Genomic DNA, 27,973 nt, shown 5'->3' with positions numbered 1-27,973 from the left:
ATAGCAGAGGAAATAAAACTCATCCAAATCAGAAAGTAAGAAGTAAAATTATATTTGTTTGTAGATGACATAATCTTCTGTGTAGAAAATCACAAAGAGCCAACCAAAATACTACTGGAACTAACTAACATATTCAGTGGATTTGCACAATACAGTATCAGCACCAAAAATTAGTTGAATTTCCATACTTTAACAATAAACAATTTTAAAAGAAAATTTTAAAACACTTCCATTTGCTGGAGAACTTAAAGTAAGAAATACTTAGAAATAAAAGTAAAAAGGTCAGAAGTTTGTACCTTGAAATCTACAAACATTGATCAAAATGATTAAAAACATTGAGCTACAACCCATATTGATGGCTTGGAAAAATTAATATTGTTAAATGATTATATAATAACCCAATGTGATTTAGATTCAACATGATATCCATAAAAATCCCTATCAGTTTTTTTAAAGAAACAAAAAACAGGCTGGGAAAATGGCTCACGTCTGTTGGCCAGGCTGATCTCAAACTCCTGACCTCAAGTGATCTACCCACCTTGGCCTCCCAAAGTGCTCAGATTACAGGTGTAAGCTGATGTGCCTGGCCCAATCCTCTTAACATAAACACTAATGTCAATTAATGCTTGAACTCAATGTTAAGTCAATACAAACTCAAGTCAATGCTGAATTGACCCTGATGTCAATTAATGCTTGATGGTTTGCTCTACTCATTGCATATGGAGCAACTACCTCCAAAATGAATTTTCTCATATTCTGCAAGGAGTGAACTCAGACTGAAGACCTTGGCACATTGATGACATTTGTAAGATTTCTGTCCAGTATGCATTCTCTGATGTCTCATGAGGTGTGAAGTGAAGGCTTTGCCACTATCATCACACATGTGAGGTTTCTGTCCTGCATGAATTCTCCTATGTTTTGCATAGGATGAAGCTTGACTGAAGACCTTGCCACAGTCATGACATTTGTAAGGTTTCTCTCCAGCGTGAGTTCACCGATGAACTGCAAGGTATGAACAATGTCTGAAAAATTTGCCAAATTTATTACCCTAGTAGGATCTCTCTTCGTTATGGATTCTCCAGTGATTCACAATGGTTGTAGCATTACTGAAGACTTTGTGACAATCATTACCTTAGTAAAGTTTCCCTACACCATGGATTGCCTGATGGTAAACAAGTGTTGACTGCCTACTAAAGGCTTTGCCACACTCATTACACTGGTAAGGTTTCTCTCCAGTGTGAATTCTAGCATGTTGTGCCAGGTGCGAATCATGCCCAAAAGCCTTGTCACAAACTCTTACATTTTTATGGTTTCTCTCCAGTATGAATTCTCCTATGTCTTTCAAGGTTTGATGTGCGACTGTAAACTTTGTGACATTCTTCACATTTATAAGCTTTCTCTCCAGTATGAATTCTCCTGTCTTTTGAGGCTTGATTTGCCACTGTAAACTTTATCACATGCTTCACATTTCTAAGGTTTCTCCCCAGTATGAATTCTATGATGACCTGCAAGGTGTGCTTGTTGATTAAAAACCTCACCACATTCATTACACTTGTTTTTCTCCAGTATGAAGTCTACGATGGCATGTAAGGTTTGACTTCTGACTAAAGGTCTTGCCACACTCATTACACTTGTAAGGTTTCTCTCCAGTATGAAGTCTATGATGGCATATAAGGGATGACTTCTGACTAAAGTTCTTGCCACACTCATTACACTTATAAGGTTTCTCTCCAGTATGAAGTCTATGATGGCATATAAAATATGACTTCCGACTAAAGGTCTTGCCACACTCATTACACTTGTATGGTTTCTCTCCAGTATGAATTCTCCTATGTCCTTCAAGGTTTGATTTCACACGGAAAGCTTTGTCACATTCTTCACATTTGTAAGGTTTCTCTCCGGTATGAAGTCTACGATGGCATGTAAGGGATGACGTCCGGCTAAAGGTCTTTCCACACTCATTACACTTGTAAGGATTCTCTTCAGTATGAATTTTCTGATGTATTTCAAGGTTTGATTTGAAACTGTAAGCTTTGTCACTATCTTCACATTTGTAAGGGTTCTCTTCCCTGTGAAGTCTACGATGGCGTTTAAGGGTTAACTGCTGATTGAACGTCTTGCCACACTCCTTACACTTGTAAGGTTTCTCTCCAGAATGAAGTCTACGATGGCAGGTAAGGGATGACTTCCAACTAAAGGTCTTGCCGCACTCATTACACTTGTAAGCTTTCTCTCCAGTATGAAGTCTATGATGGCATGTGAGGTATGACTTCCGACTAAAGGTCTTGCCGCACTCATTACACTTGTATGGTTTCTCTCCAGTATGAATTCTCCTATGTCTTTCAAGGTTTGATTTGAAACGGAAAGCTTTGTCACATTCTTCACATTTGTAAGGTTGCTCTCCAGTATGACGTCTACGATGGCATGTAAGGGATGAGGTCCGGCTAAAGGTCTTTCCACACTCATTACACTTGTAAGCATTGTCTTCAGTATGAATTTTCCGATGTATTTCAAAATTTGATCTGAAACTGTAAGCTTTGTCACATTCTTCACATTTGTAAGGTTTCTCTCCAGTATGAAGTCTACGATGGCATGTAAGGGATGACTTGTGACTAAAGGTCTTGCCACACTCATTACACTTGTAAGGTTTCTCTCCAGTATGAAGTCTACGATGGCACGTAAGGGATGACTTGTGACTAAAGGTCTTGCCACACTCATTACACTTGTAAGGTTTCTCTCCAGTATGAAGTCGATGATGGCGTGTAAGGATTGACTTCTGCCTAAAGGTCTTGCCACACTCATTACACTTGTATGGTTTCTCTTCAGTATGAATTATCCTATGTCTTTCAAGTATTGATTTGAAATGGAAAGCTTTGTCACATTCTTCACATTTGTAAGGTTTCTCTCCAGTATGAAGTCTACGATGGCATGTAAGGGAATACGTCTGACTGAAGGTCTTGCCACACTCATTACACTTGTAAGGATTCTCACCAGTGTGACATCTACGATGGCATGCTAGGTTTCGCTTCTGATTAAAGAGCTTGCCACATACATCACATTGATATTTGTCTCCTAAATGGATTATCTGATGTTTCCTTAAGAGTGAGCTGTAATTAAAGACTTTGCCACTCTCATTACATTGGAAAGATTTTTCTCTCATGTGTACTTCCTGTTTTTGTGTGAGTAATGAAGAATTCCGGAAATTATTCCCATAGTTATTAGATATATGGGTTTTGGGCCTACAAGAAATTCTTTGGGCTGTTGAAACCAAGGAAGCATCGTTGATAGACTTCACAACTTGATTATCAATTTTCTCTTCAGTCTGAAATATGTGCATTTCAGGCAGATGCGAATGAAAGCTTGATCCAAGCTGATCTTTAATAGGCTTGTTTCTAGCATCACTTTGATCATATCGTTCTGTACTACCTGTCAACTTTTTGATTTTTGTCATGGGTGCTTCATGGCCATTTCTTTCATCTTCTTGCCATTGAAATTCAAAGTCATGAATATCTTTATCAACATCCTGGTAGCAAAAATCTCCATTGTGATGACTTTCATGTATTTGCAATGTCCCTGCATGGAACACTTCTCTGTTGCCTTGTGCTGTTGACAAGAATTCCTTCATCGTGCATTTGGAAGAGATATCTACAAAATATAAACACCAAAAGCTTTCAAATTAAGTACAGATGGTAAATAATGCTGAAATGTGTAAATAAGACACAAAAAACAATAGTTATTTTAAACTTTCCAAACATGACCCTCAAAGTTTAGGAACAGAAAAGCATAAGATTCTTTAATAAATAAAGGGCGATTACATGTGCTTCAAATTATTTTTACGGAAGTCTGTTTCCAAGATCGTGACAAAACATTGACAGGGCACAAACATGTGTAGCCTAAAGTAAGGAATATTTCTCCATTGTGACCCTAAAGTATCTAACAGTTTGTAAAAAACATATCACTGTCACATCAATGAAAAGTATATATTCTTCATATTTACAGCGCATTTACTGTATACAAATAAATGCTAAAGGACCACATGATATACTATATTGGTAAATAATCCACAACAAGCTCATGTAAGGATAACCAAAATCAATGGAAATTCTGTATTGTCAAACAGTCATAGCACTGAGAAGACAAGAAAAGATTACAAAATGTAGCCAGGCGTGGTGGCCCACATCTAGTCCCAGCTACTCGGGAGGCTGAGGCACAAGAATTGTTTGAACCCAAGGGGCAGAGGTTGCAGTGAGCCAAGATTTCACCACTGTACTTCAGCCTGGGTGACAAAGTGAGACTCCACCTCAAAAAAAAAAAAAAGTTAATACAATGTTTTTCTGAATAACTGTCATAAAATTACCTATATCCATGAAGAAAAGGCCCGTTGTGACATTAAAAAAATTTTTTTTATTTTTATATTTTTGAGATGAAGTTTCACTCTGTTGCAACTGGCTGGAGTTCAATGGCCCGATCTCGGCTCACTGCAACATCCACCTTTTGGGTTGAATCCATTCTCCTGCCTCAGCCTCCTGAGTACATGGGATTACAGGCACACACCACCATGCTTGACTAATTTTTGTATTTTTAGTAGAAATAGGGTTTCAACATGTTGGCCAGGCCAGCCTCGTACTTTTGACCTCAAGTGATCCACCCGCCTCAGCCTCTCAAAGTCCTGGGATGGCAGGCGTGAGCCACAGCATCCGGTGGCACTGTGTGACATTAACTAGCGGACTGTGTCAGTTACATTGCATACCACATACCGAAAAGCCTCATGTACAATCATAAAAATTAATTAGTAAAATATTGTAATCCATAAAACCAGGAAGCAAAGAATAAGTACATTTATACAACCTGCAAAATTCTAAACAATTCCATTAAGAAAAACACCAAACTTCTACTTACAACCAGCGCACAATATAAAAACTGAAAAACATGTTAAGATCACTACCATCTGATTTATGAGGTCAAAGAAGTACACAGCATTATAAGGAATAAGAATTGACTAACGGCCGGGCACGGTCTGTAATACCAGCACTTTGGGAGGCTGAGGCAGGCGGATCATGAAGTCAGGAGTTCGAGTGTAGCTTGGCCAACATGGTGAAATCCCAACTCTACTAAAAATACAAAAAAATTAGCTGGTCATGGTGGTGGGTGCCTGTAATCTCAGCTACTTGGAAGGCTGAGGCAGGAGAATCATTTGAACCCAGGAAGTGGAGGTTGTAGTAAGCCAAGATTGCACCATTGCACCCAGCCTGAGTGACTGGGTGAAACTTCATCTCAAAAAAAAAAAAAAAAAAAGAATTGACTAACAGTGTCAGAGGGTGCAATTATGATTTCACAACTACATTTATGAAACAACCAGGCAATATAGCAATTCTATATATATGTGCATTGTTGACCCTAATTATCTAGCTCACTATGCACAAAATATAAAACACAGAATGTGCACTGGGAAAAATTTTGAACTAAGATCAGAGAAAACATTTTATAAATCAAATTGCACAATGAAAACATAAAAAATGTGATGCAGGCTACCTGGTCTGAATTTTCTTATTGGCCAAAAGCCATGTTCAGAGTTCTTATTCTCCAAAAGGATGTTCTGCAGATGGGGCCTTTGAGACAATTTGGTCACGGGTGTTGACTACTCATGAATAGGACTTGTGCTTTCATAAAAAGAGATATTAAAGAGCTCGTTGCCTGTTCCTGTTTCCACCATGTCAGGACACGGCAGGAAGATGGCTGGGCTAAACCATGAAGAATACTCTCACCAGGAACCAATTTGGCTGGCACCTTGCTCCTGGATTTCCCACTTTCCAAATTCATGAGAAATAAATTTCTGTGTCTGAAGCCTCCCAGTTCAAGCTATTTCTCTTTTTGTTTGTGTTTGAGACCAAGTCACGCTCTGTCACCCACATTGGAGTGTAGTGGCATGATTCTCCTGCCTCAAGATATTCTCCCGCCTCAGCCCGAGTCTTACTTTGTCACCTGGACTGGAGTGTAGTGGGGCAATGTTGGCTCACTGCAACCTCCACCTCCTGGGTTCAAGTGATTCTCCTGCCTCAGCCTAGCGAGTACTTGGGATAACAGCCATGCGCCAGCATACCCAGCTAATTTTTGTATTTTTGATAGAGACAGGGTTTCACCACGTTGGCCAGGCTGGCCTCGAACTCCTGAAATCAGGTGATCTGCCCCTCTCAGCCTCCCAAAGTGCTGGGATTACAGGCTTGAGCCACCACAACTGGCCAACTTCTTGTATTTAGTAGATGTGAGGTTTCACCATGTTGGCCAGACTGGTCTCAAACTCCTGATTTCAAGTGATCAGCCCACCTTGGCATCTGAAACTGTTGGGATTAGAGGTATGAGCCACCTCGGGTGGCCAGTCTAAGCTATTTCTTACAGGACAGTGAAATGACTGAGACAGGAACAGGAGCATCTCATCAACATCACCGAAGGCTGAAAAATCTGATTAAACAAAGGAAGTTTAGAGCCTGTACTATAAATCTTAACAATACTTGAAGCCATCTAATAGCAATAACATGTTTTCAAAACTTTGAGGCTGGCCAGGCATGGCGGTTCACACCTGTAATCCCAGCACTTTAGGAGGCTGAGGCAGGAGATCACAAGGTCAGGAGATCAAGACCATCCTGGTTCACATGGTGAAACCCCGTTTCTAAAAAAAAAATTAGCCGGATGTGGTGGCATGTGCCTGTAGTCCCAGCTACTTGGGAGACTGAAGCAGGAGAATCACTTGAACCTGGGAGGGAGAGGTTGCAGTTAGCTGAGGTCGCACCACCGCACTCCAGCCTCGGTGACAGACCGAGACTCCATCTTAAAAAAAAGAAAAAAAGAAAGAAATGAAAGAAGTCTAAAGAGTAACTCCAACCCACAGATATATATAAAGTTCTCCAGTAAAGGTAAATAAAAAGACAGACAGGCTGGGCGTGGTGGTTCACACCCGTAATCCCAGCAGTTTAGGAGGCCGAGGTTGGTGGATCAATTGAGGGCAGGGGTTTCTGACCTGCCTAACCAATAAGGAGAAAGCCTGTGTCTATTAAAATACAAAATTAGCCAGGCGTGGTGGCACACATCTGTAATCCCAGCTACTCATGACACTGAGGCAGGAGAATTGCTTGAACCTGGGAGTTGGAGGTTGGAGTGACCCGAGATTGTGCCATTGCACTCCAGCATGGGCGACAAGAACAAAACTTCATCTCATCAACAAATAAATAAATAAATCAATAGGCAAATAAAAGGACAGATACAGAAACTGTTATAAGTGTACCTTTTCTTCATAATTCAACTTTTTTTCCTATTTAGAAGAAAAAAGCATGAAAACACAGTATCCATATAGGTTGATGAAAGTGCAACATACACAGAAAGAATTCTGACATAAATACAGAGTTCTAGTGGAGAAATAGTTTTTGCAGGTTATGGAATTTTTTTTTTTTTTTTGAGACAGTCTCGTGCTATCACCCAGGCTGGAGTGCAGTGGTGCAATCGGCTCACTGCAACCTCCACCTCCTGGGTTCAAGTGACTCTCCTGCATTAGACACTTGAGTAACAGGATTACAGGCGCCCATCACAGTGTCTGGCTAATTTTTGTATTTTACTAGAGATGGAGTTTTGCCATGTTAGCCAGGCTGGTTTTGAACTCCTGACCTCAGGTGATTTGCCTGCCTCAGCCTCCCAAAGTGCTGGGATTACAGGCGTGAGCCACTGGGGCACAAGAAACATTTGCACCCGAGAGGCGGAGCTGGCTGCGGTGAGCCAAGATCGTACCACTGAACTGTAGCCTTGGCGACAGAGTGAGACTCCATCATAAACAAACAAACAAAAGAAGTAAATAAGAAGGGAGTCAAAGCATGTCTACACAAAAAAAGCAATTAAACACAAAAAGTAGTAAATGAGAAATGAAGAACAAAAAAAACCTACAAGAAACACAGATAATATGTAACAAAATCACAAGGGTAAGGTCTTCTCCATCAGTAATACTTCAACTGTAAGTAACTCTGCATTCAGAAACCAAAGACTGGCTGAATCAATAGGAACCAACTACATGTTGTCTACAAGAAACTCATAGACTCATATTAGCCTTAAGGACACACATATGCAAATATTTCATTTTATTTTATTTTATTTATTTATTTTTTTGAGATGGAGTCTCACTCTGTCACCAGGCAGGTGTGCAGTGGTGATCTTGGCTCACTGCAACCTCCGATTCCCAGGTTCATGTGATCCTCCTGCTTCAGCCTCCCAAGAAGCTGGGATTACAGGCCCATGCCACCACACCCGGCTAATTTTTGTATTTTTAGTAGAGACGGGGTTTCACCATGTTGGCCAGGCTGGTCTCGATCGCCTGACCTCGTGATCCGCCCACCTTGGCCTCCCAAAGTGCTGGGATTACAGGCGTGAGCCACCACGCCTGGCCGCACATATGCAAAAATCTTAAAAATAAAAGCCAATAATTAGGTATGGTGGTTGGCGCCTGTAATCCCAGCTACTCGGGAGACTGAGGAGGATCTCTTGAGCTCAGGAGATCAGGATGAATTTCAACAACACAGCAAGACCCTGTCTGGAAAGAAAACAAACTAAAAAATTTGCCCAAACATGGTGGCATGCACCTGTACCAGCTACCGGGGGAGGCTGAGGTGGGACAATCACTTGAGCCCAGGAATTCAAGATTGCAGTGAGCCATGATCACACCATTGCACTCTACCCTGGGTGACAGAGCAAGACACTGTATCTAAAAACAAGAGAAAATACAAAGATACACAAGGGCACATCCCCATTTCTGGAGGGAAGTTATCCTCACCCAGGGAGACCAGGTTCCTATAATTCTCCAGCATCACGTCCCTGTATAAAGTCCTCTGAGCAGGGTCCAGGCATTTCCACTCCTCCTGAGAGAATTCTATGGCCACATCCCTGAATGTCAATAGACCCTGAAATGAAAACACATTTTAACCATATGGTTATGGGAGGAGTTCTGATCTTTACAGAAAATGAGAAGAAAAGAGAGGTGAAGGCATGGATTTAAATGCAGTGAATATTCTAACAAATCTGAGTAAGGGATTTTTCACCACATTTTGTCTTCCCAGTTGTGTTTTACTAAAATTTTTTTTTTTTTTGAGGTGGAGTCTCAGTCTGTCACCCAGGCTGGAGTGCACTGGTGCTGTCTGCGCTCACTGCAACCTCCACCTCCTAGGATCAAGCGATTCTCCTGCCTTAGCCTCCTGAGTAGCTGAAATTACAGGTGCACGCCACCACAACCAGTTAATTTTTGTATTTTTAGCAGAAACAGGGTTTCACCGTATTAGCCAGGTTGGTCTCAAACTCCTGACCTCGTGATCTGCCTGACTCAGCCTCTCAAAGTGCTGGAATTACTTGCGTGATCCACCGCGCCCAGCCCAGAAACTTTTATTGACACAGCAAGTGACATTCAGTATCTAGATGAGACAGAGTACGGGTGATGTCTTCAGAGATGACAACATTCACAGTGAAAGATCGGAAACTAAAATCTGGCTGGGCACAGCGGCACATGCCTGTTATCCCAGCTACATGGGAGGCTGATGCAGGAGAATTGCTTGATCCCAGGAGGCAGAGGTTGCAATGATCTGAAATCCCACCACTGCACTCCAGCCTGGGCAACAGAGACTATATCTCAAAAAAAAAAAAAAAAAAAAAAAAAAAAAAAAAATTAGCTAGCCATGGTGGCAGGCACCTGTGGTTCCAGCTACTTGGGAGCCTGAGGTAGGAGGATGGCTTGAGCCTGAGGATGAAAACTGCAGTAAGCTAAGATCATGCCACTGTGCTCCAGCCTGGGCAACACAGTGAGACCCAGTCTCAAAAGAAAATATATGAAAACTAGATTACTCAAAGTATGAAAATCCATTATATCTCATCGATTATATCTCATAACGATATCATCTCATAAGTCTCATAACGATGTAGAAATACACGTGTATGAGACTTGCTCTGACACCTGACACCGAACTGACAGTAGCGGCTCCCCAGTGAGGCTGGAAGGACGGTGGAGGACATGACAGGGAAAGGAGATGCTTTATGGCAAAAAGTCTAAGCTGCAGCTTTGCTTGCAGTTTTACCACAAAACAAATGGATACATCATGTGATGGTTAAATATAAAAATATGTATTTAATAATAATTGGTGGGGCTGGGCATGGTGCCTCGCGCCTGTAATCCCAGCACTCTGGGAGACTGAGGTGGGCAGATCACCTGAGATCAGCAGTTCGAGACCAGCCTGGCCAACATGGTGATACCCGTCACTAATAAAAATACAACAAAATTAGCTGGGCGGGGTGACGCGTGCCTGTAATCCCAGCTAGTTGGGAGGCTGAGGCAGGAGAATCACTTGAACCCGGAAGGTGGAGGTTCCCATGAGCCAAGATCATGCCACTGCACTTCAGCCTGGGTGACAGAGCAAGACTCTGCATATTTAAAATATATTATCATCATAACATAATAATAAAAATTATAAAAACGTTTAATGAAAACACCTGTTTCACAAGCCTCTCCACAGTAACCCCACAGTCTCCATGAGCTTTAATGTGCTAAGAATGGTTGAATGAATCTCCTGCTATTATTCAGGTTGATTTCCTATTCTTAAAATAAAGATGGAATAAAACATCTTCTATCTTTCATGTCTGTGTATGAACTTTCCATTCTAATTACTAAGATTTTTGGAGTCAGAAACACAGTAACTCACTCAAAAAACTAAAAATATAGTATAAAATCAGGCAGAAAACATTTCTCGATCTTGGTCACCTTTTCTAGAATTTACCACATACTTTGTGCACATGAATACATGACTTCCAGTGGCAGCTGCTCTAATCCTGGTCCACAGAGAGCTGACAGTACGTCCAGATGTGGCCCCTTAACAATCCCTGCTGTCCAACAGCACTGACACCACGGGACCCTCACCCCATCTCCATCCATGTCTGGGTGTGAGGCCTTCCCAAGACCATGCCCAGTGCAGCCTCTTCCCAAGTTCATGTCACTGGATCACGAGAGATGGAATCTAAGCGAGATAAGAGGGACTGAGGGAAGGCATGGGTGAATGTGAGCAAACCTGTCAGGCAGGATGCTTCAGACTCAGAGAAGATTCCCAACTCCAAGGCCCAGCATTTCTGAAAGGAAGGAGACAGAACAATCCACTGAAAATATCATCTCACCTGAGAAAAAGCCATCCCTGACTCCTTTGCTCTCCTCTTCCTCTTCCGGGTTTCTTCCTCACGTACCAAGAGTCTTTAGAAGTCAATCCTGAATGTTAGAAATATGTTGTTTATTGCTCAGAATCAACATGCCCCCTCCGTGGAACACAACCATACATACAAAGGCGACCTCACCCTGGGAAATATGGTCCCGTCTGCTGCCCACTGCACCAGGGATGATAAACTCCCACAGGAAAACTCGCACTTCTTTCCTAGAGGAGCCCACACACACGCTGCAACAGTGGGAGCTGGGCTGGAATGAGCTCCCCTTCCTGACCCAGCCCTGGGTCCCCAGACCCAGCCCTGACCAAACCCCATGCAGATGCTGGGTGTGGTGACTCACGCCTGTCATCCCAGCACTCTGGGAGGCTGAGGCGGATAGATCTCTTGAGCTCAGGAGTTTGGTGAAACATGGTGAAACCTCATCTCTACCAAAAATACAAAAACTTAGCCAGGCATGGTTGTGCACATCTGTGTGTCCCTGGTCCAAGCTACTTAGGAGTCTGAGGTGTGAGGATCACTTGGGCTCAGGAGTTTGAGACCAGCCTGGCCAACATGGTGAAACCCTGTCTCTACCAAAAATAAAAAAACTGAGCCAGGCTTGGTGGCTCATGTCTGTAATACCAGCACTCTGGAAGGCTGAGGAGGGTGGATTACTTGAGGTCAGAAGTTTGAGACTAGCCTTGCCAACACGGTGAAACCCCATCTCTACTAAAAATACAAAAAGTAACTGGGCTTGGTGGTTGTTTGTAATCCCAGCTACTCAGGAAGTGGAGGCAGGAGAATCGCTTGAACCCAGGAGGTGGCAGTTGCACTGAGCCAAGATCATGCCATTGCACTTCAGTCTGGGGTGACAGTGTGAGACTCAAAAATAAAAAAAATATAAAAATAAAAATACAATAATTAGCCAGGTGTGGTAGCACATACCTGTAATCTCAGCTACGTGGGATGCTGAGGCACAAGAATCACTTGAACCCAGGAAACAGAGGTTGCAGTGAGCCAAGATCATGAGACTGCACTCACAGCCCGGGCAATACTCTGTCTCCAAAAAAAAGGAAAAAAAATTCTGATGTGATTGATGCAGAGATAATAAAACCTGAGTAACATGATAGAGACTGATGGGCAGAGGGAACTTCAGATGGGGTTGGGAGGGCATGGGAGACATCTCTGAGCCTAGACCTGAAGAAGAAAGGCACAGGGCCGTGATCATTTAGGGACATAGGGTAAGAGCAGGGACAGCAACCTGAGACAGGAAGGGTTCTGATATCTGGGAAAACAGAAAAGCAAATGTGACTGGTGCAGAGGGAGTCATGAGATGAGGGCAAGCTCCCAGGAGGAGGCTGGACACTGGCAGGGGCCCTGGACACAGGGCTGTGGAGCCACAGTGAGGAGTTGGGCTTTTGTCCTGGGGAACACGGGAAGCTTGCGGAGGGTTCCCTGCCAGGGATTGACGTGACCTGCTTTAGATTTTGCTGTGATGTCCTCACACAGAGAAAGGCCCCGAAGATGGTCTCTGTGTCTGAGTCTACACCTCTATTTCTTCCATTCTTTCACGTTTTTAAAAAAAATTTTTTTTAATTTTATTTTTGGGGTACTGCATCCCATTTAAAATTCTAATTACAACTGGGCACTCCTCTCTGCCAGAAGAAAAGCCACACCAAGACATGCACTATTTTGCCGATCATTTCAGGGGACTGGGTCACTCGGGTTGAGCTTTTCTGGTCTAGCCCCTCATCTCCAAGTTGCAGGGAGGCTCACTGGGCTCAGAGCAGGGAAATTTTCTCCAAGTTACCCTGAGAAGGTCTGAGATGAGTGAGAAGGTGTGCCTGAATTCTTACATGGGGGCCTGGAAGGGCTAATGGGAAGGCCTGGTCTTTATCACCCCTATCCTTGAAAATTACAGAAGCATCTTTCACATGCCTGGGCTAAAGAAACTTCTTTTGCAAGGTTCTGATGCCACTGATTCCTGACATTTAATTTTTCCTTAGAAGAAAATCACAGTAACATTTATAAAATGCAGAAGTGTGAACACACAGCTATTGACCTTGAAAATAGCAAAAGAGGGTCAGCTGTAGAACCAAGACATAAGCAAATTTTTTCAATCAGGAATACATGGGTGGCTGGGAGCAATGGATCATGCCTGTAATCTCAGCTACTCGAGAGGCTGAGGCAGGAGGATCGCTTGAACCCGGGAGGCGGAGGTTGCAGTGAGCCGAGATCACACCATTGCACTCCAGCCTGAGCAACAAGAGCGAAACTCCATCTGAAAAAAAAAAAAAAGAAAAGGAAAAAAAGAATCATGGGTGCTTTTAGAATAGCGTTCCATGTTGGGGAAAAGCTGAGGCAGGGCTTGCTAGTCTGACATAATATAAAGAGTCTTGGAACATGCCGGGGTCCAGGGCCTAAAACCGCTTGTGGCCTTTGGAACACCCAGCTCTGTGCCAAAGGGTGGAAGGCTGCCCTGCCAAATTACAATCTAAGCCCAAGGCATAAAACCCTGAAGGGGACCTGCCCCTCCACACCTGTGGGTATTTCTCATCAGGTGGGATAAGAGACTGAGAAAAGAAATAAGACACAGAGACAACGGATAGAGAAAGAACACTGGGCCCAGGGGACCGGCACTCAGCATACGGAGGACCCGCATCGGCACTGGTCTCTGAGTTCCCTCAGTATTTATTGATCACTATCTCTACTATCTCAGTGAGGGGGATGTGGCAGGACTACAGGCTAATGGTGTGGAGAGGGTCAGCAGGAAAACATGTGAGCAAAGGTCTCTGTCATAAATAAGTTTAAGAAAAGGTGCTGTGCCTCAATGTGCATGTAGACCAGATTTATGTTTGACCTTACACAAGCATCTCAGTGCAGTAAAGAGCAGTATTGCCCCTAGCATGTCTCACCTCCAGCCATAAGGCGGTTTTCTCCTATCTCAGTAAATAGAATGTACAATCAGGTTTTACAGCGAGACGTTCCATTCCCAGGATGAGCAGGAGACAGATGCCTTCCTCTTATCTCAACTGCAAAGAGGCCTCCCTCTTTCACTAATCCTCCTCAGCACAGACCCTTTACGGGTGTTGGGCTGGGGGACAGTCAGGTCTTTCCCTTCCCATGAGGCCATATCTCAGGCTATCTCAGTGGGAGGAAACCTTGGACAATACCCAGGCTTTCTTGGGCAGAGGTCCCTGTGGCCTTCTGCAGTGCATTGTGTCCCTTGGTATTTGAGACTGGAGAATGGTGATGACTTTTACCAAGCATACTGCCTGCAAACACATTTTAAACAAAGCACATCCTGCACAGCCCTAAATCCATTAAACCTTGAGTCAACACAGTACATGTTTCTGTGAGCACAGGGTTGGGGCTAGGGTTACAGATTAACAGCATCTCAAGGCAGAAGAATTTTTCTTAGTACAGAACAAAATGGAGTTTCTTATGTCTTCTTCTTTCTACATAGGCACAGTAACAGTCTGATCTCTCTTTCTTTCCCCAACAAACCCCTCATGGCTTGGATGGAATCCAGGGTTCAGGGCATAAAACCCCTCGTGGCCTCTGGAATGTGCCCAGACTTGATGGTTCTTTGCTTCTAGCACTCCCAGACTCATAAAATGATTGTATCTTAAACTAGAAGAATATGTTCCCCATGATCTCAAGTAGCAGAACATGTTCCATATAAATGTTAACCTGACACGCCTATAGATCATGTGCTTGATGCACTGCTTCCTTTCAAACCCCACATCCTCACCACCTGCTGCTTTGTTTGATCACTAATAGTGTGGGCTTCCAGAGCTCAGGTCTATTGCAGCCTCCATACTAGCGTTGGCCCCCTGGACCCACCTTATGCATTCTTAACTTGTCTTTTCTCATTCCTTTGACTCCACTGGACTTCTTAGCCCCCACAGCCTGGTGTTGGGTCTGATCACCCCAACAGTTCCATGCCAATCCATCCCATCTTTCAACATTAGTCCAGAATGGACCAGAGGGCCTTGAGGGAAGCATGCACTTAATAGCTCACAGCTCAGGATGTTCACAGATGACATAAGGAAAGAAAACTGAAAAATACATTAACTGGTTAAACTACATTTTGATGTTAAGGTAAAAGGTCACTGATTCTTTACCAGGTACACACTGAAACAATCAAACTTTTGTATTAGGTACCGAAGTTTTCCAATAAATAATAGACTAGAAAGCATGCAGACCTTGATCTGAACTGGATGCAACTAGTTTCAAACAGAAACTATTTTGAAATTGTTTTTTAAAAAATCTAACAAATTCTGGGGTCAACAGGTAAATAACTGGAAAATATACTTGCACAGAAAAAAATGACGTGAGCAGATTATAGGATGTGACAAAGGCATCTTTCAGAAGTGATTATGTATTTTTTTTTCACAACATGATTTGTAAAGATATTATGCATTGGGCTCACTTTCCCTTAAATGTTGTTTGCAAAGGTTCTCAGCCTCTAGCCCAGCTGGAATCTCCAGGAAGAGGCAGAGACAGTTTGGTGAAAAAGAGGCAGGGGAGGAGGGGGTGGCAAAAGGAGAAAGCAGCCTTCCAGTTAAAGATCAGCCCTCAGGTAAAGGTCAGCTTCGGGCAGGCTGGCCTCAGGCGGAGTCAGGGTCAGAGGAAGGAGCAGCAGCAGGGTGGGACTGGGGCATTCTACATCTCATTCAGGTCAAGCAGAGTCTGGTCCAGCATCCTTTGTGTACAGAGGTGTTCTTCTTTGGTGCATTTCAGTTTATCTTCCAAGTCATCAATTGTCTTTTCCAGCTTGGCTACTGATCTCTCAGCCAACTCAGCATGGGTCTCTGCCTCCTTGAGATTATCAGAAAGAATCTTCATCTCTTCCTCACGTTTGTCTTCTTTTTGAGGGTAGTTTTCTTCAGCTGCACTCAGACACTTCAGGTTCTGGTCCATCAGTCTGATCTGCTCATCCATCTCTCAACAATGGGACTCTGCCAGCTCAGCTCGTTCTTCTGTGCATTCCATGTCTCTTTCAATGATCACCAACTTACGAGCCACCTCTTCATACTTCCCATCTGCCTCATCTGCAATGTGCTTAGCTTCTTTGAGTTGGATTTCCTGGAGTTCCATCTTCCTCATCTTTTAAGGCCCAGATTTCAATAACCTTTGTATCTCTCTCACTCTCATCAGCAGCTTTTCCCGCTTCTTCCAGCTTTTGCAGGGCAGTGGCCAGGCGCTCCTGAGCACAGTCCAGCTCCTCTTCAACCAGCTGGATCCTACCGTTCACGGAGGCCACCTCAGCCTCAGCCTGTTCCCAGGCCCACCTTTTTCCCTCAGCTTCTCACTGGAGGCGCTCAGCTCACTCCTCTGCATCATCTGCCTGGTGCTGCAGAACCTGGATCTTGTGCTTCACTGCCTCGATGGTGGTGATCCCAGCCATGGTGCCCACCCAGCTACTGCTCACACTCCAGTTCCTCCTTCCTCCACTCGGCATTGCAGACTCCTCTCTGTGATTATGAATTTAAAAAGAAATTTTGAAAACTAAGATTTATCTCAGCCGGGCATGGTCATTCATGCCTGTAATCCCAGCGCTTTGGGGAGGCCAAGGCGGGTGGATCACCTGAGGTCAGGAGTTCAAGGCCAGCCTGGCCAACATGGTGAAACCCCATCTCTGCTAAAAGTACAAAAATTAGCTGGGTGTGGTGGTGCGGGCCTGTAGTCCCACATACTCAGGAGGTTGAGGCAAAAGAATCACTTGAAACCAGGAGGCAGAGGTTGCAGTGAACCGACATCATGCCACTACACTCCAGCCTGGGTGACTGTGTGAGATTCTGCCAAAAAAAAACACAAAAAAACAAAAAAAAACAAAACTAACATTTGTCTCAAACTGCAAAATAAATAAATAAATAAATAAATAATTGAAGAAGAAACAGAAATAAAATAAAGTAAATCTATTACACATGAAAACAAAAGCACTTTTGATGTCCCTTTTGTTTTTTATTTTTTGTTTGCTTGTTTTTGTGAGATGGAGACTTGCTCTGCCACCCAGGCTGCAGTGCAGTGGCAGGATTTTTGCTCACTGCAACCACTACCTCCCAGGTTTAAGTGATTCTCATGCCTCAGCCTCCCCAGTAGCTGTGACTACAGGTGCACACCACCATGCCTGGCTACCTTTTGTATTTTTAGCAGAGACCAGGTTTCACCATGTTGGCCAGGCTGCTCTTGAACTCCTCACCTTAGGTGACCCACTCACCTCTGTCTCCCAAAGTGCTGGGGTTAATGGCAGGGGCCACCACATTTTGATGTCCCTTTTGAAAAGTACTATGTAGACCAGGTGTGGTGGCTTATCCTTGTAATCCCAGTATTTTGGGAGGCCAAGGCAGGAAGATCCTTTGAGCTCAGGATGTTGAGACCAGCCTGGGAAACGTAGTGAAACGCGTTTCTACAAAAAATGTACAAAACTTGCCTGACTTGGTGGCTCATGCCTGTGACCCTAGCTACTCAGGAAGCTGAGGTAGGAGGATGGTTTGAGCCCAGGAGGTCGAGGCTGCAGTTAGAAGAGATCATGCTGCACTCCATCCTGGGCGATAGAGCCAAGCCCTGTCTCAAAATATTAATTATTAATTAATTTAATTAAAAGTATTATGTAATAACAGAAATTGATTTTTTTCCCACTTCACTGCCCCACTTCCTACCCCATTCTGCAAAAAGGGAACAGAGTAATTCACAACTGAATAAGTCACTGCCCTCTGGCTGAATAGGGATTCCAAGTGGAAGCTGACCTCTGTGCCAAGATTTATACAATGTACATGCCTTATAGATAGGAATTTTTAAGTTCTCAATCTCATCTGTATAATTTAAACAAATTTTAAGTTATTAGATTATATACACAGAAGTCAACATGTCACAAGTAATCATACCCAGTGAACTCACCCACTCATCTGAACCCAAAGTCCCCCACCCCTTTTATTCTTTTGAGACAGGGTCTCACTCTGTTGACCAGGCTGGAGGGCAGTGGCATGATCTCAGCTGACAGCAGCCTGGACTTCCTGGGCTCAAGTGATCCTCCTGCCTCGGCCTCCAGAGTAATTGGGAGCACAGGTGTGCACCATCATGCCTGGTTCATTTTATTTATTTATTTTTGGCCAAGACGGGGGTCTCACTATGTTGCCCAGGCTGGTCTCGAACTCCTGTACTCAAGCAATGCCCTTGCCCCAGTCTCTGAAAATGGTGGGATTACAGGAGTGAGCCACAGCACCCAGCCCCTTTTTCAGGTACCAGTGCAACCTCATATGCAAGAAGAACAAAAATCATTATTTCAGTTAGCTGAAGAAATTCCTGGAGTATAGGCTGAGGACAACCCACCTGGTTTAGCTGTAAATCATGCACCAGTAGTAGTAGAATTAAAACCAGAAGCAACTCCTGTTCGGGTTCATCAGTACCCAGTTCCCCAAAAGTCTGTACAGGGCATCTGCAAGCATTTAGAACAGCTCTATAAACATAAGATTTTAGTCCAATGCCAGTCGCCTTAGAACACTCTGCTTTTGCCAGTTCAGAAGCCATTGCCAGGGCCAGGTTCAAATGAATACAGGCCAGTGCAATATTTGCATGCTATAAACCAGGCCACAGTAACTATCCATCCAGTGGTACCCAACCCATATACTTTGATAGCTCTTATTCCAGCAAGTGCTAGCTTACAGTCTTAGACTTAAAGGATGCTTTCTTTTGTTATCTGTCTGGCACCAGTGAGTCAGCCTATCTTTGCATTTCATTAGAGAAAGAAGCGTCACAGCTCTCCTGGACTAGACTCCCACAAAGGTTTAAAAACTACCACAATCTGGGGGCCTGTGGTCCCAGCTATTCGGGAGGCTGAGGCAGGATAATGGCGTGAACCAGGGAGGCAGAGCTTACAGTGAGCCGAGACCATGCCACTGCACTCCAGCCTCGGTGACAGAGCAAGACTCCATCTCAAAAACAACAACAACAACAACAAAAAACTACCACAATCTTTTTTTTTTTTTTTGAGTCAGAGTCTTGTTCTGTCAGCCAGGCTGGAGTGTAGTGGCACGATCTCAGCTCACTGCAACCTCTGCCCCCTCGGTTCAAGCAATTCTCCTGCCTTTGCCTCCTGGGTAGCTAGGATTACAGGCGCCTGCCACCATGGCTGCCTAATTTTTGTATTTTTGGTAGAGACAGGGTTTCACCATCTTGGCCAGTCTGGTCTTGGACTCCTGACCTCATGATCTAGCCATGTGGCCGCCCAAAGTGTTGGGATTAGAGGCGCAAACCACCATGCCCCGTTCTCTCCCACAATCTTTAGAGAAACATTGGCCTCAGACCTCATGGCCTATACCCTGCCAAGTAACAACTGTGCCTTGTTGCAGTACATAGACGAGCTTCCTTTGCCTGCCCCAACCTGAGAGGAGTGTTATCGGGGAACCCAGGATCTCCTCCATCTCCTATAGAAAGCAAGTTACAAAATATCAAAAAAGAAAGCCCAAATTTTCCATGAAGAGGTTACATATCTAGGTGTCACACTGAGCCACGAGGAACACTGGTTTGGCTATGAGAGGAAGCAAGCCATTTGTGCCCTTCCAACCCTGACTACCCGATGACAAATAGGAATTTTTAGAGGCAGCAACATTCTGCCACATCTGGATTCCAAGTTTTTCACTGATGGCTAAGCTGTTATATGACGCCACAAAAGGAGGAGAAAAGGAGCCCCTCTTTTGAAAAACTAACCAAGAACTAGCCTTCAAACAGATCAAGGAAGCTTTAACCCAGATCCCAGCCTTAAGACTACGAGATATAACTAAGTCTTTCTATATGTTCATGAACAAAAAACAATGACTGTAGGGGCTCTGACTCAACTTATAGGATCATGGCGTCACCCAGTGGCATATTTATCCCAACAACTAGACTCTGTGGTGTTAAGATGGCCTCTTTGCCTTAAGGCATTAGCTGCCACCATCTTGTTAACACAAGAAGCTAGCAAATTAACTCTAGGACAGCAACTAACTGTCCGGGTGCCACATTCACTCATAACTTTGATGGATCAAAGAAGGCACCATTAGTTATCAAACCTGAGGATGACTTGGTACCAAGGGCTTCTATGTGAAAACCCTTAGACAACTTTAGAACAGTAAACACCCTAACCCGGCTATTCTGCTCCGAGTCGAACAGGCAGCTCCTCTCCTTAACTGTGTCAAAACAGTAGACGAGGTATTTCCCAATGAGAAAGATCTTACAGACAGACCCCTCAGAGACCCAGATGTCAAGTACTTCACAGGTGGAAGTAGTTCTGTGCTAGAAGAGTTTGGACATGCCAGGTATGCAGTGGTAACATCAGACTCAGTAGTAGAGGCTCAGCCTCTGCCTACCGGAACATCAGCTCAAAAGGCAGAATTAATAGCCCTGAGAAGAGCAATGTTGCTAGCAAAAGAGAAGAAAGTCAGTATTTACACTAATTCTAAGTATGCTTTTACTACCTTGCATGTACATGGAACTATATATAAAGAGAGAGGACTTTTATCAGCTAGAGGCAAGAAATAAAGTACAAAGAAGAGATTCTACAGCACTTAGAGGCTGTATAGGTTCCAGAAAAAGTAGCTATAATGCATTGCAGAGGCCACCAAAAGGCAAGGATGCCAGAAGCCAAAGGAAACAGAAAAGCAGACAGGGAGACAAAGCAGGCAGCAATGATCACGCCGCATTTTAAATAGGAAGCCTTAGCTATGCCTCTCCTCCCAGAACCTCCTCTCCAAGACGACCCAAGTTATACTCCAAATCAAAGAGCCTGGTGTGCCAAGAAGATATAAAATGTATGAAAAGAAAGTAAAAGAAGTTCTTCTATAGGAGACTAGCCATTCCAAAGATGTTAGCTCCTAAGTTTGTGAAGCAAATCCATCAAGAAAATCATATAAGAGAAACAGCATTAGAAACATTATGTAGTGCCATTTTTTTTCTTTTTTTTTTTTTGAGATGGAGTCTTGCTCTGTCGCCCAGGTTGGAGTGCAGTGGTGCGATCTTGGCTCACTGCAACCTCTGCTTCCCAGGTTCAAGTGTTTCTTTTGCTTCAGCCTCCCTAGTAGCTGGGATTACAGGCGCCTGCCAACACGACTGGCTATTTTTTTTGTATTTTTAGTAGAGATGGGTTGTCACCATGTTGGTCAGACTGGTCTTCAAATCTGGACCTCATAATCTGCCTGCCTCAGCCTCCCAAAGTACTGGGATTACAGGCATGAGCCACTGCGCTGGGTCACGAAAGTGCCATTTCTATGTGCCGTGGCTCTCTGCTGTCACTCAAGATGTTTGTGAACAATGATTAACCTGTGCTCAGAATAACCCACGACAGGGGCCCACTCAGCCCCAAGAATTCAAATAGGAGCCGTGCCTTGTGAAAACTTGCTTATAAACTTTACCGAACTGCCCCGTGCCAGAGGCTATGGGTATATGCTATTGCTTATTTGCACCTTTTCAAGATAAGTTAAGGCTTTCCCCACCAGGGGAAAAGTGCAAGAAGTGACTAAAGTACTGATAAAAGACATTATCCCCAGGTTTGGACTGGCTCTACCTTTAAAGTCAGACAATGGGCCAGCATTTGTAGCTGAAATAGTGTAAGATTTTACAAGTCTGCTAAAAATAAAATAGAAGTTACACACAGACTATCAGTCACAAAGTTCAAGGAAAGTAAAGCGCATGAACTGGACACTCAAGCAGCTACTGAAGAAATACTGCCAAGAAACGCATCTGAGATAAGATCAGCTCTTTCGTATGGTCCTCCAAGTCAGGTGCACCCCCACCAAACAAACTAGGTATTCACCTTATTAGAGTTTGTTCAGTCGGCCTGCCCTAATCATAAGTCAAATTAAAGGTGATCTCCAAGAACCAGAGGAATTAACTTTAAGCAAGCAAATGCAGGCTTTAAGAAAAGCCATGCAAGAAGTCCATAACTGAATACAAGAAAGAATGCCTATAAGTCTGACAGATCAAGTACACCCTTTTAAACATGGAGACTCTGTTTAGGTTAAAAAGTAGAATCCAACTTCTCTAGGACCCATATAGGATGGGCCCTGTACTGTAATCTTGTCCACTCCCACTGCTGTTAAATTTGCAGGAATCATGCCATAGGTCCACCACAGTCAGCTGAAACCAGCAGTTCAGGACAAGTGGAACAGCCAGCAAGACCCAGATCATCCAACTCAGCTGATCCTGAGATGAGACCAAGCTGCTGCTGAGGACGACAGCCCTGCTCTGGTCACTCTGGAGGCTGACCAGTCTATGCACAGCTGAAGGTGGAGGGGACGACAAGCCCAGCTCTAGTCACACACCGGAAGCTGACTAGTCTACGCACGGCCGAAGCTTGAGGACTAGTCAAGCAAGTAAATGTGGTTAGAAATCTTAAGACTAGTAATTTTCCTTGTAATACTAACCGTTTTATTATTGTTCTGTCGTTGTGCTCAACCTCCTCTGCCAGGCAAGGCCCTCTTCTGTCCTTGCTGGATATGAACATGCTGTACACTGTTTTGCTGTTGTTACCCTCCTTAACCATGGTAGAAGAAGCAACTATAGAAATGTGTCCCCACTGTACACATACTACCTGGTCAGGGAACAGGATAACTAAGACTCCACTGCACCATACTTATTATGAGTGTACAAGGACTCACTTAAGAACTTGTACTTATAAAGGCCAGGCACAGTTGCTCATGCCTGTAATTCCAGCCCTTTTGGAGGCCACGATGGGTGGATCACCTGAGGTCGGGAGTTCAAGACCAGCCTCACCAACATGGAGAACCCCGTATTGAATAAAAATACAAAATTAAACAGGCATGGTGGCGCATGCCTGTAATCACAGCCTTTCAGGAGGCTGAGGCAGGAGAATCGCTTGAACCCAGGAGGTGGAGGTTGTGGTGAGCTGTGATCATGCCATTGCACTCCAGCCTGGGCAACAAGAGCAAAACTCCATCTCAAAAAAAAAAAAAAAAAGGACTTGTATTTATAGCCAGATGACCTACTCAGTTACTCAATTTGTGACCAGGAAATAACCAACCTTATGTATGTTATAACCCCAAGATTTCACCTGGTGAATAGTTTAAATTCGTGCAAGGTCAAAAGCAAGTCACCTCTTAAACCAAACCAAGGTCCCCCCCTTTTACCGATGGCCTATTTCTCTGTATTTTGATGCTTGTCCAACCTGTAATCTTGTAAATTTCACCATTCTAAAGCCAGACTTACCCATGTGGACTGCAGGTTACCCCATACGTGTCTCCACACACACCTACCCAGCAACCTACCTATATGTTATCAAAAAGGAACCCGGACCAGCAACAATTCCGAGTCTTTAAATTATTCCATAAGCATGTAGACCAGAAGTTACCAGAGCATCATCCTTTAGCTAAAAACCTGTTTGCTCGGTTAGCTGAAAACATTGATTGCTAGCAGCTTAAGCATTTCCTCATGTTGTTTGTAGAAGGACGAACATAGGAGACCAATGGCCTTAAGAAGCAAAAGAGTTAATGCCACAAGATAATTTAACTCTAACTGACTCTTCCCCCGAACCGATGCCCACAATTTCAAGCCCCTAGCTCTTAAAAACTTCTATTATCAGGAGATACTGTGTTGCTCACTAAGGAAAAGCTTTTACAGACTCACTAGAAGAATTAACTTGTTTAAGACAGCAATATTATAATAAAACACTAAAGAAAACTTTGTGGCAAGGCAAAGATGACTCCAGATCACCTCATCCAAACCCATTCTCCTGTTTCTCTTCTCTAAACCACACCTAGTATCAGCTTGAAGCTCCAAATACCTGGCAAGCACCCTCTGGTCTCTATTGGATCTGTGGGCCACAGGCCTACCGACAGTTGCCAGGAAAATGGACAAGGGCTAGTGTACTTGAAACAATCAGACCATCTTTCTTCTTACTCCCACTGCAACAGGGAGAAACTTGAAGGTATCCTGTCTACAATAAAATTAAAGAAAAAAACAAAAGATATATAGACATAAGGAAATACATAAAAATAGAAGATTAGAAAGACACAGATTGGCCTCCTGAAAGACTAATTCAGTACTCTAGGCCAGCTACCTGGGCACAAAATAAGTCATAAAGGTACCGCACCCCAATTTACATGCTTAACCGCATCATAAAGTTGCAAGCAGTACTTGAAATCGTCACTAATGAAACAGCAAATGCATTAGACTTACTGGCCCAGCAAGCCACAAAAACGAGAAATGCCATCTACCAAAATAGATTAGCTTTCGACTACCTCCTAGCCCAGGAAGGAGTAGTATGTAGAAAGTTTAATCTAACTAATTGCTGCCTAGAAATCAATGACAATAGGAAGGCTATTAAAGAAATAACTGTAAGAATGAAAAAATTAGCCCATGTTCCAGTCCAGACTTAGACAAAATAGACTCCTGAGTCCGTCTTTAGAGGCTGGTTTTCCTCCTTCAGTAGATTCAAAACCTTAATAGGAGTAGTTCTAGCCATATAAGAATTGGTTTAATACTCCCTTGCCTCTTACCTCTCCGTGTTAACAGCATTCAATCAACTATAGAAGCAATTGCGACCAGGCAGACTACCACTCAGCTAATAGCCCTATATAAAAATCAGCCTGTGCTCTTTCATGAAGAATCCAGTACTAGTGATGTTTTCTAGTAAAATCTTGTTCATAAAAGCCATCTAAGGGAGAAAACTGAGGCAGAAAGTTAAAAAACAAACATGCATTCATTCACTCCAAGAAAAGTAACGGGCAAGGCAAGGGTTAAAAAGAAAAGAAGAACAAGTTTTCCTCTGTCTAGCAAGCTCACTTAGAGAACAGTTATAAGATAACGCTGTTTGCGAAGTCGAAGCCAAAGAAATGGGCTCCAGACAGCCCCCCACCTTCCCAGAACAAGAGTGAAGAAAAAAAAAAAAAGGACAAATGTGTATATTTAGCTGTTCTTGTTTTTCTTTCAACTCAGCTACGAGACCACCAGCTATGGAAGGACACAAGTTATGCTATACTATAGATTATGTGACCTATCATTATATGATTAACTGCTTTTATTCTGCTTCTGAAAGCAAAAAACCCCACTCCGTCTTTGTTGAAATGCTCAGCTTTTTAGATGTAAATCTGCTGAGCCGATGCGTATCTTAATAAACATCCTTCTGTCTCCCCCATATCAGTCTGTCTAGTCCTCAGTTTCCCGGAACACCATCTCTGCGCCTCCTCTGCTCTCCCCGTTAAATTCTCTCTTCCCTGTTATACCCCCTTGACCCCGCGCTCTGGCAGCCTAGATCCCCAGGTGTCCTCCCTGCTGTGCTTCTCCCTCTGTTCTCCTTGCCACCAGCACCACTCTGCTCTGTCTGCCCTGGCTCCAAATCCTTCCTCCTCTCCCTCACCCTGATGAGCCTCCCTCTTTGCTGCCCCTCTCCCTACCTTGCTGTCCTTCATCTCTCTGTACATCCAGCTTTTCTCTACATTTCTCCGGTTGCTTTTCTCCCCCTGCTTTCTTATCGTTTTCTTTTCACTTTTGCTGTCTCTTGGCAAATCCCTCACCCATCCTCTACTTTGCCATCTGTTATGGGTCTTTCTCATTCTTCTTTTCTGTCTCAGGTTTTCTACTGCTCCCTGTCCGTCTCCTGATCCCTTTGGCCCACACAGTCACAGGAGGGTTTGGAGTAAGACGCCGGTATCCCGGGGGAGCGCATTTTCCAGGGGCTGGAGCTGGGCAGGCAGTAACACCCCGTGTCACAGGACAGGCCCCAGGCACCTCCCCAACGCGGGCTCAGGGGAAACGGTGACTGTGGAGGCGAAACCTGTGGAGCAGCAGGGCCCGGCACAAGGAGGGAGGTGAAGGGGCGACAGCACCTTAAGGCAAGGGTGGGGTCTGCAGGATCCTAGGACCAGGCAGAGGACGCGGCCTTTCCGGGACTGGGGCAGCGGCGCTGGGCTCCAGGGGCCGACAAAGGCGAGAATCCACCTCTCAGGTGAGGACTTTAAAAAGCGCGGGGCGGGAGGAGTCAGAAAAAGGTTTACAGCAGGAAAACTACAGGTTAGAAAGTGTATACATTGCCCCGTAGCAGAAACACCCGGGACGGGACCAGCCTCAGGGGGACCTTAAACCCAAAAGGAACCGACCCACGGCCTCTCACGGGGTGGTCTCAATTTGCTCTGGGTGAAGGAAGACGGCTGAGAATTGCCAGGTTTGTGGGGATCCCAAGTCCCAGGTACAGAAGCGCCAGGAACCTGGAAGAGCAGACTTAATACACGACAGGGCGAAACTCACGCGCCGCGGTGGCACCGTCACTCCACGCTATCCGCTTCCTGGTCTGCGCGAATCTGCGCGCGCGGAACAGAAGCCAGGCCTGGGCGGGACCCGCAAGGAGGTGGGCGGGGCCTGGGCGAGGTAGGGGCGGGGCGCGAGGAGGAGAGACCTTGCCCTTTAGAGCCGGCAGAGGGCGGGGCCGGGGCTTGACCGGTGCTCCTCTCAGCCTCTCTCCTAGCACCTGTTTTCGGGTGGTGAAGGTGAGACCGGCCAGGAAGGCTGAGGCATGGACTCAAAAGCCCTGGAATTGTCTGGAACGGGATACAAACTAGAATGTAAAATGCAAGGCCCTGCCTGGGCGGAACGTACGATTTCATGCTGACGGCCCACAGAACAGAACAGAAATCCTCTCCCTTTCTATTCTCCACTCACTCAGGAGGGAGAGTCCACCCTGTGCTCAGCTGCAGAGACTTCCCTAGGGCCTCCGCCTGGGATGCGGGACGGAATGCTCAGGCCAGCCAGGGGCGACCTGCTGGATAAACACAGCAAGGATTCGGGCCCGGGGGCGGGAGCCTGAGTTCCCAGCTACTCAGGAAGCAGCGGCGAGAGGATCGCTGAGCCTGGGGGTCCAGGCCAGCCTGGGCGACAAAGTAACACCCCTCCCTCAGGACTCCCTCCCTCGTCTCTCTCTCTTTTTTTCTCCATTTTTTAACGTTAAAATAAAATTTTGATTGTGTGAGATAGGGATACATTATACTTTTCCATGTGGATATCCAGTTAGTTGTCCCAGCACATTTATAGAAGAGATCTATTACTTTCTTTTATTTATTTACTTATTTCTTTTATTTTGAGACCGAGCATTTCTCTGTCGCCCAGGCTGGAGTGCAGTGGCAGGAACTGGGCTCACTGCAGCCTCTGCCTCCTGGGTTCAAGCGATTCCCCTGCCTCAGCCTCCGGAGTACCTGCCATTACAGGTGCGTGCCACCATGCCCGGCTAATTTTTGTATTTTTCTAGGTGGGTTCCCCATGTTGGCCAGCTGGTCTCAACCTCCTGACTTCAAGTGATCCACCTGCCTCGGCCTCCCAAAGTGCTGGGATTACAGGCATGAGCCACTGTGCCTGGCCCCCCAAAAATACTTTTTACTTCACTGTCTAATTGTTGAGAAAATATAATTGAAAACAAATAAAAAGTCTTCCTCCAAATGAGAAATCATCTCCACGAGGATAATAGAGAAAGAAATTAAAACCATTTCATTAATAAATAAGCCTTAGACCAGATTGTGATGCGAAATACAGGCAAACAGCTAAGAGGTTGAAAAAAGAGAAAGAAACTTTACTGTTCTATACAACCCATTAAGTACATGTTTTCAAGATAAACACTAATCAGTCCTCAGGGAAGAGGACTTGACAACACCCTTGGTCACACATAGTTCATCCTGGCTCTAGTTGGTAATGGAGGTGACCATCTGTGTCAGCTAATTAGCTTCATTCTGAGGGACGGGGAGTAACACTAACCCATGTCTTTTTGACAAGTGTGAGTTTTACA

The 27,973-nt window shown here is 44.4% G+C and overlaps 1 protein-coding gene and 2 pseudogenes across 1 annotated transcript; all 3 read right to left on the bottom strand.

Annotated features, from left to right (window-relative positions):
• Positions 1 to 28: 28 nt before the first annotated feature.
• LOC117976939 (putative zinc finger protein 137) lies at positions 29 to 1,469 on the bottom strand (annotated as a pseudogene).
• Positions 29 to 26,527, bottom strand: LOC103787114 (zinc finger protein 761). The gene is given in 5 exon segments (XM_055103732.3): positions 29 to 1,555; positions 1,557 to 3,645; positions 8,810 to 8,936; positions 11,185 to 11,272; positions 26,449 to 26,527. Coding segments are annotated over 4 exon segments (2,316 nt in total). The 5' UTR covers positions 11,200 to 11,272; positions 26,449 to 26,527; the 3' UTR covers positions 29 to 1,470.
• Positions 14,661 to 26,509, bottom strand: LOC129394745 (tropomyosin alpha-3 chain-like; annotated as a pseudogene).
• Positions 26,528 to 27,973: the final 1,446 nt, after the last annotated feature.

Source organism: Pan paniscus, chromosome 20 (assembly GCF_029289425.2).
Source record: "Pan paniscus chromosome 20, NHGRI_mPanPan1-v2.0_pri, whole genome shotgun sequence".
In the NCBI taxonomy this organism is placed as follows: Eukaryota; Metazoa; Chordata; class Mammalia; order Primates; family Hominidae; genus Pan; species Pan paniscus.
The sequence above is the reverse complement of the archived record's forward strand: the minus strand, read 5'-3'. Positions and strand labels throughout refer to the sequence as shown.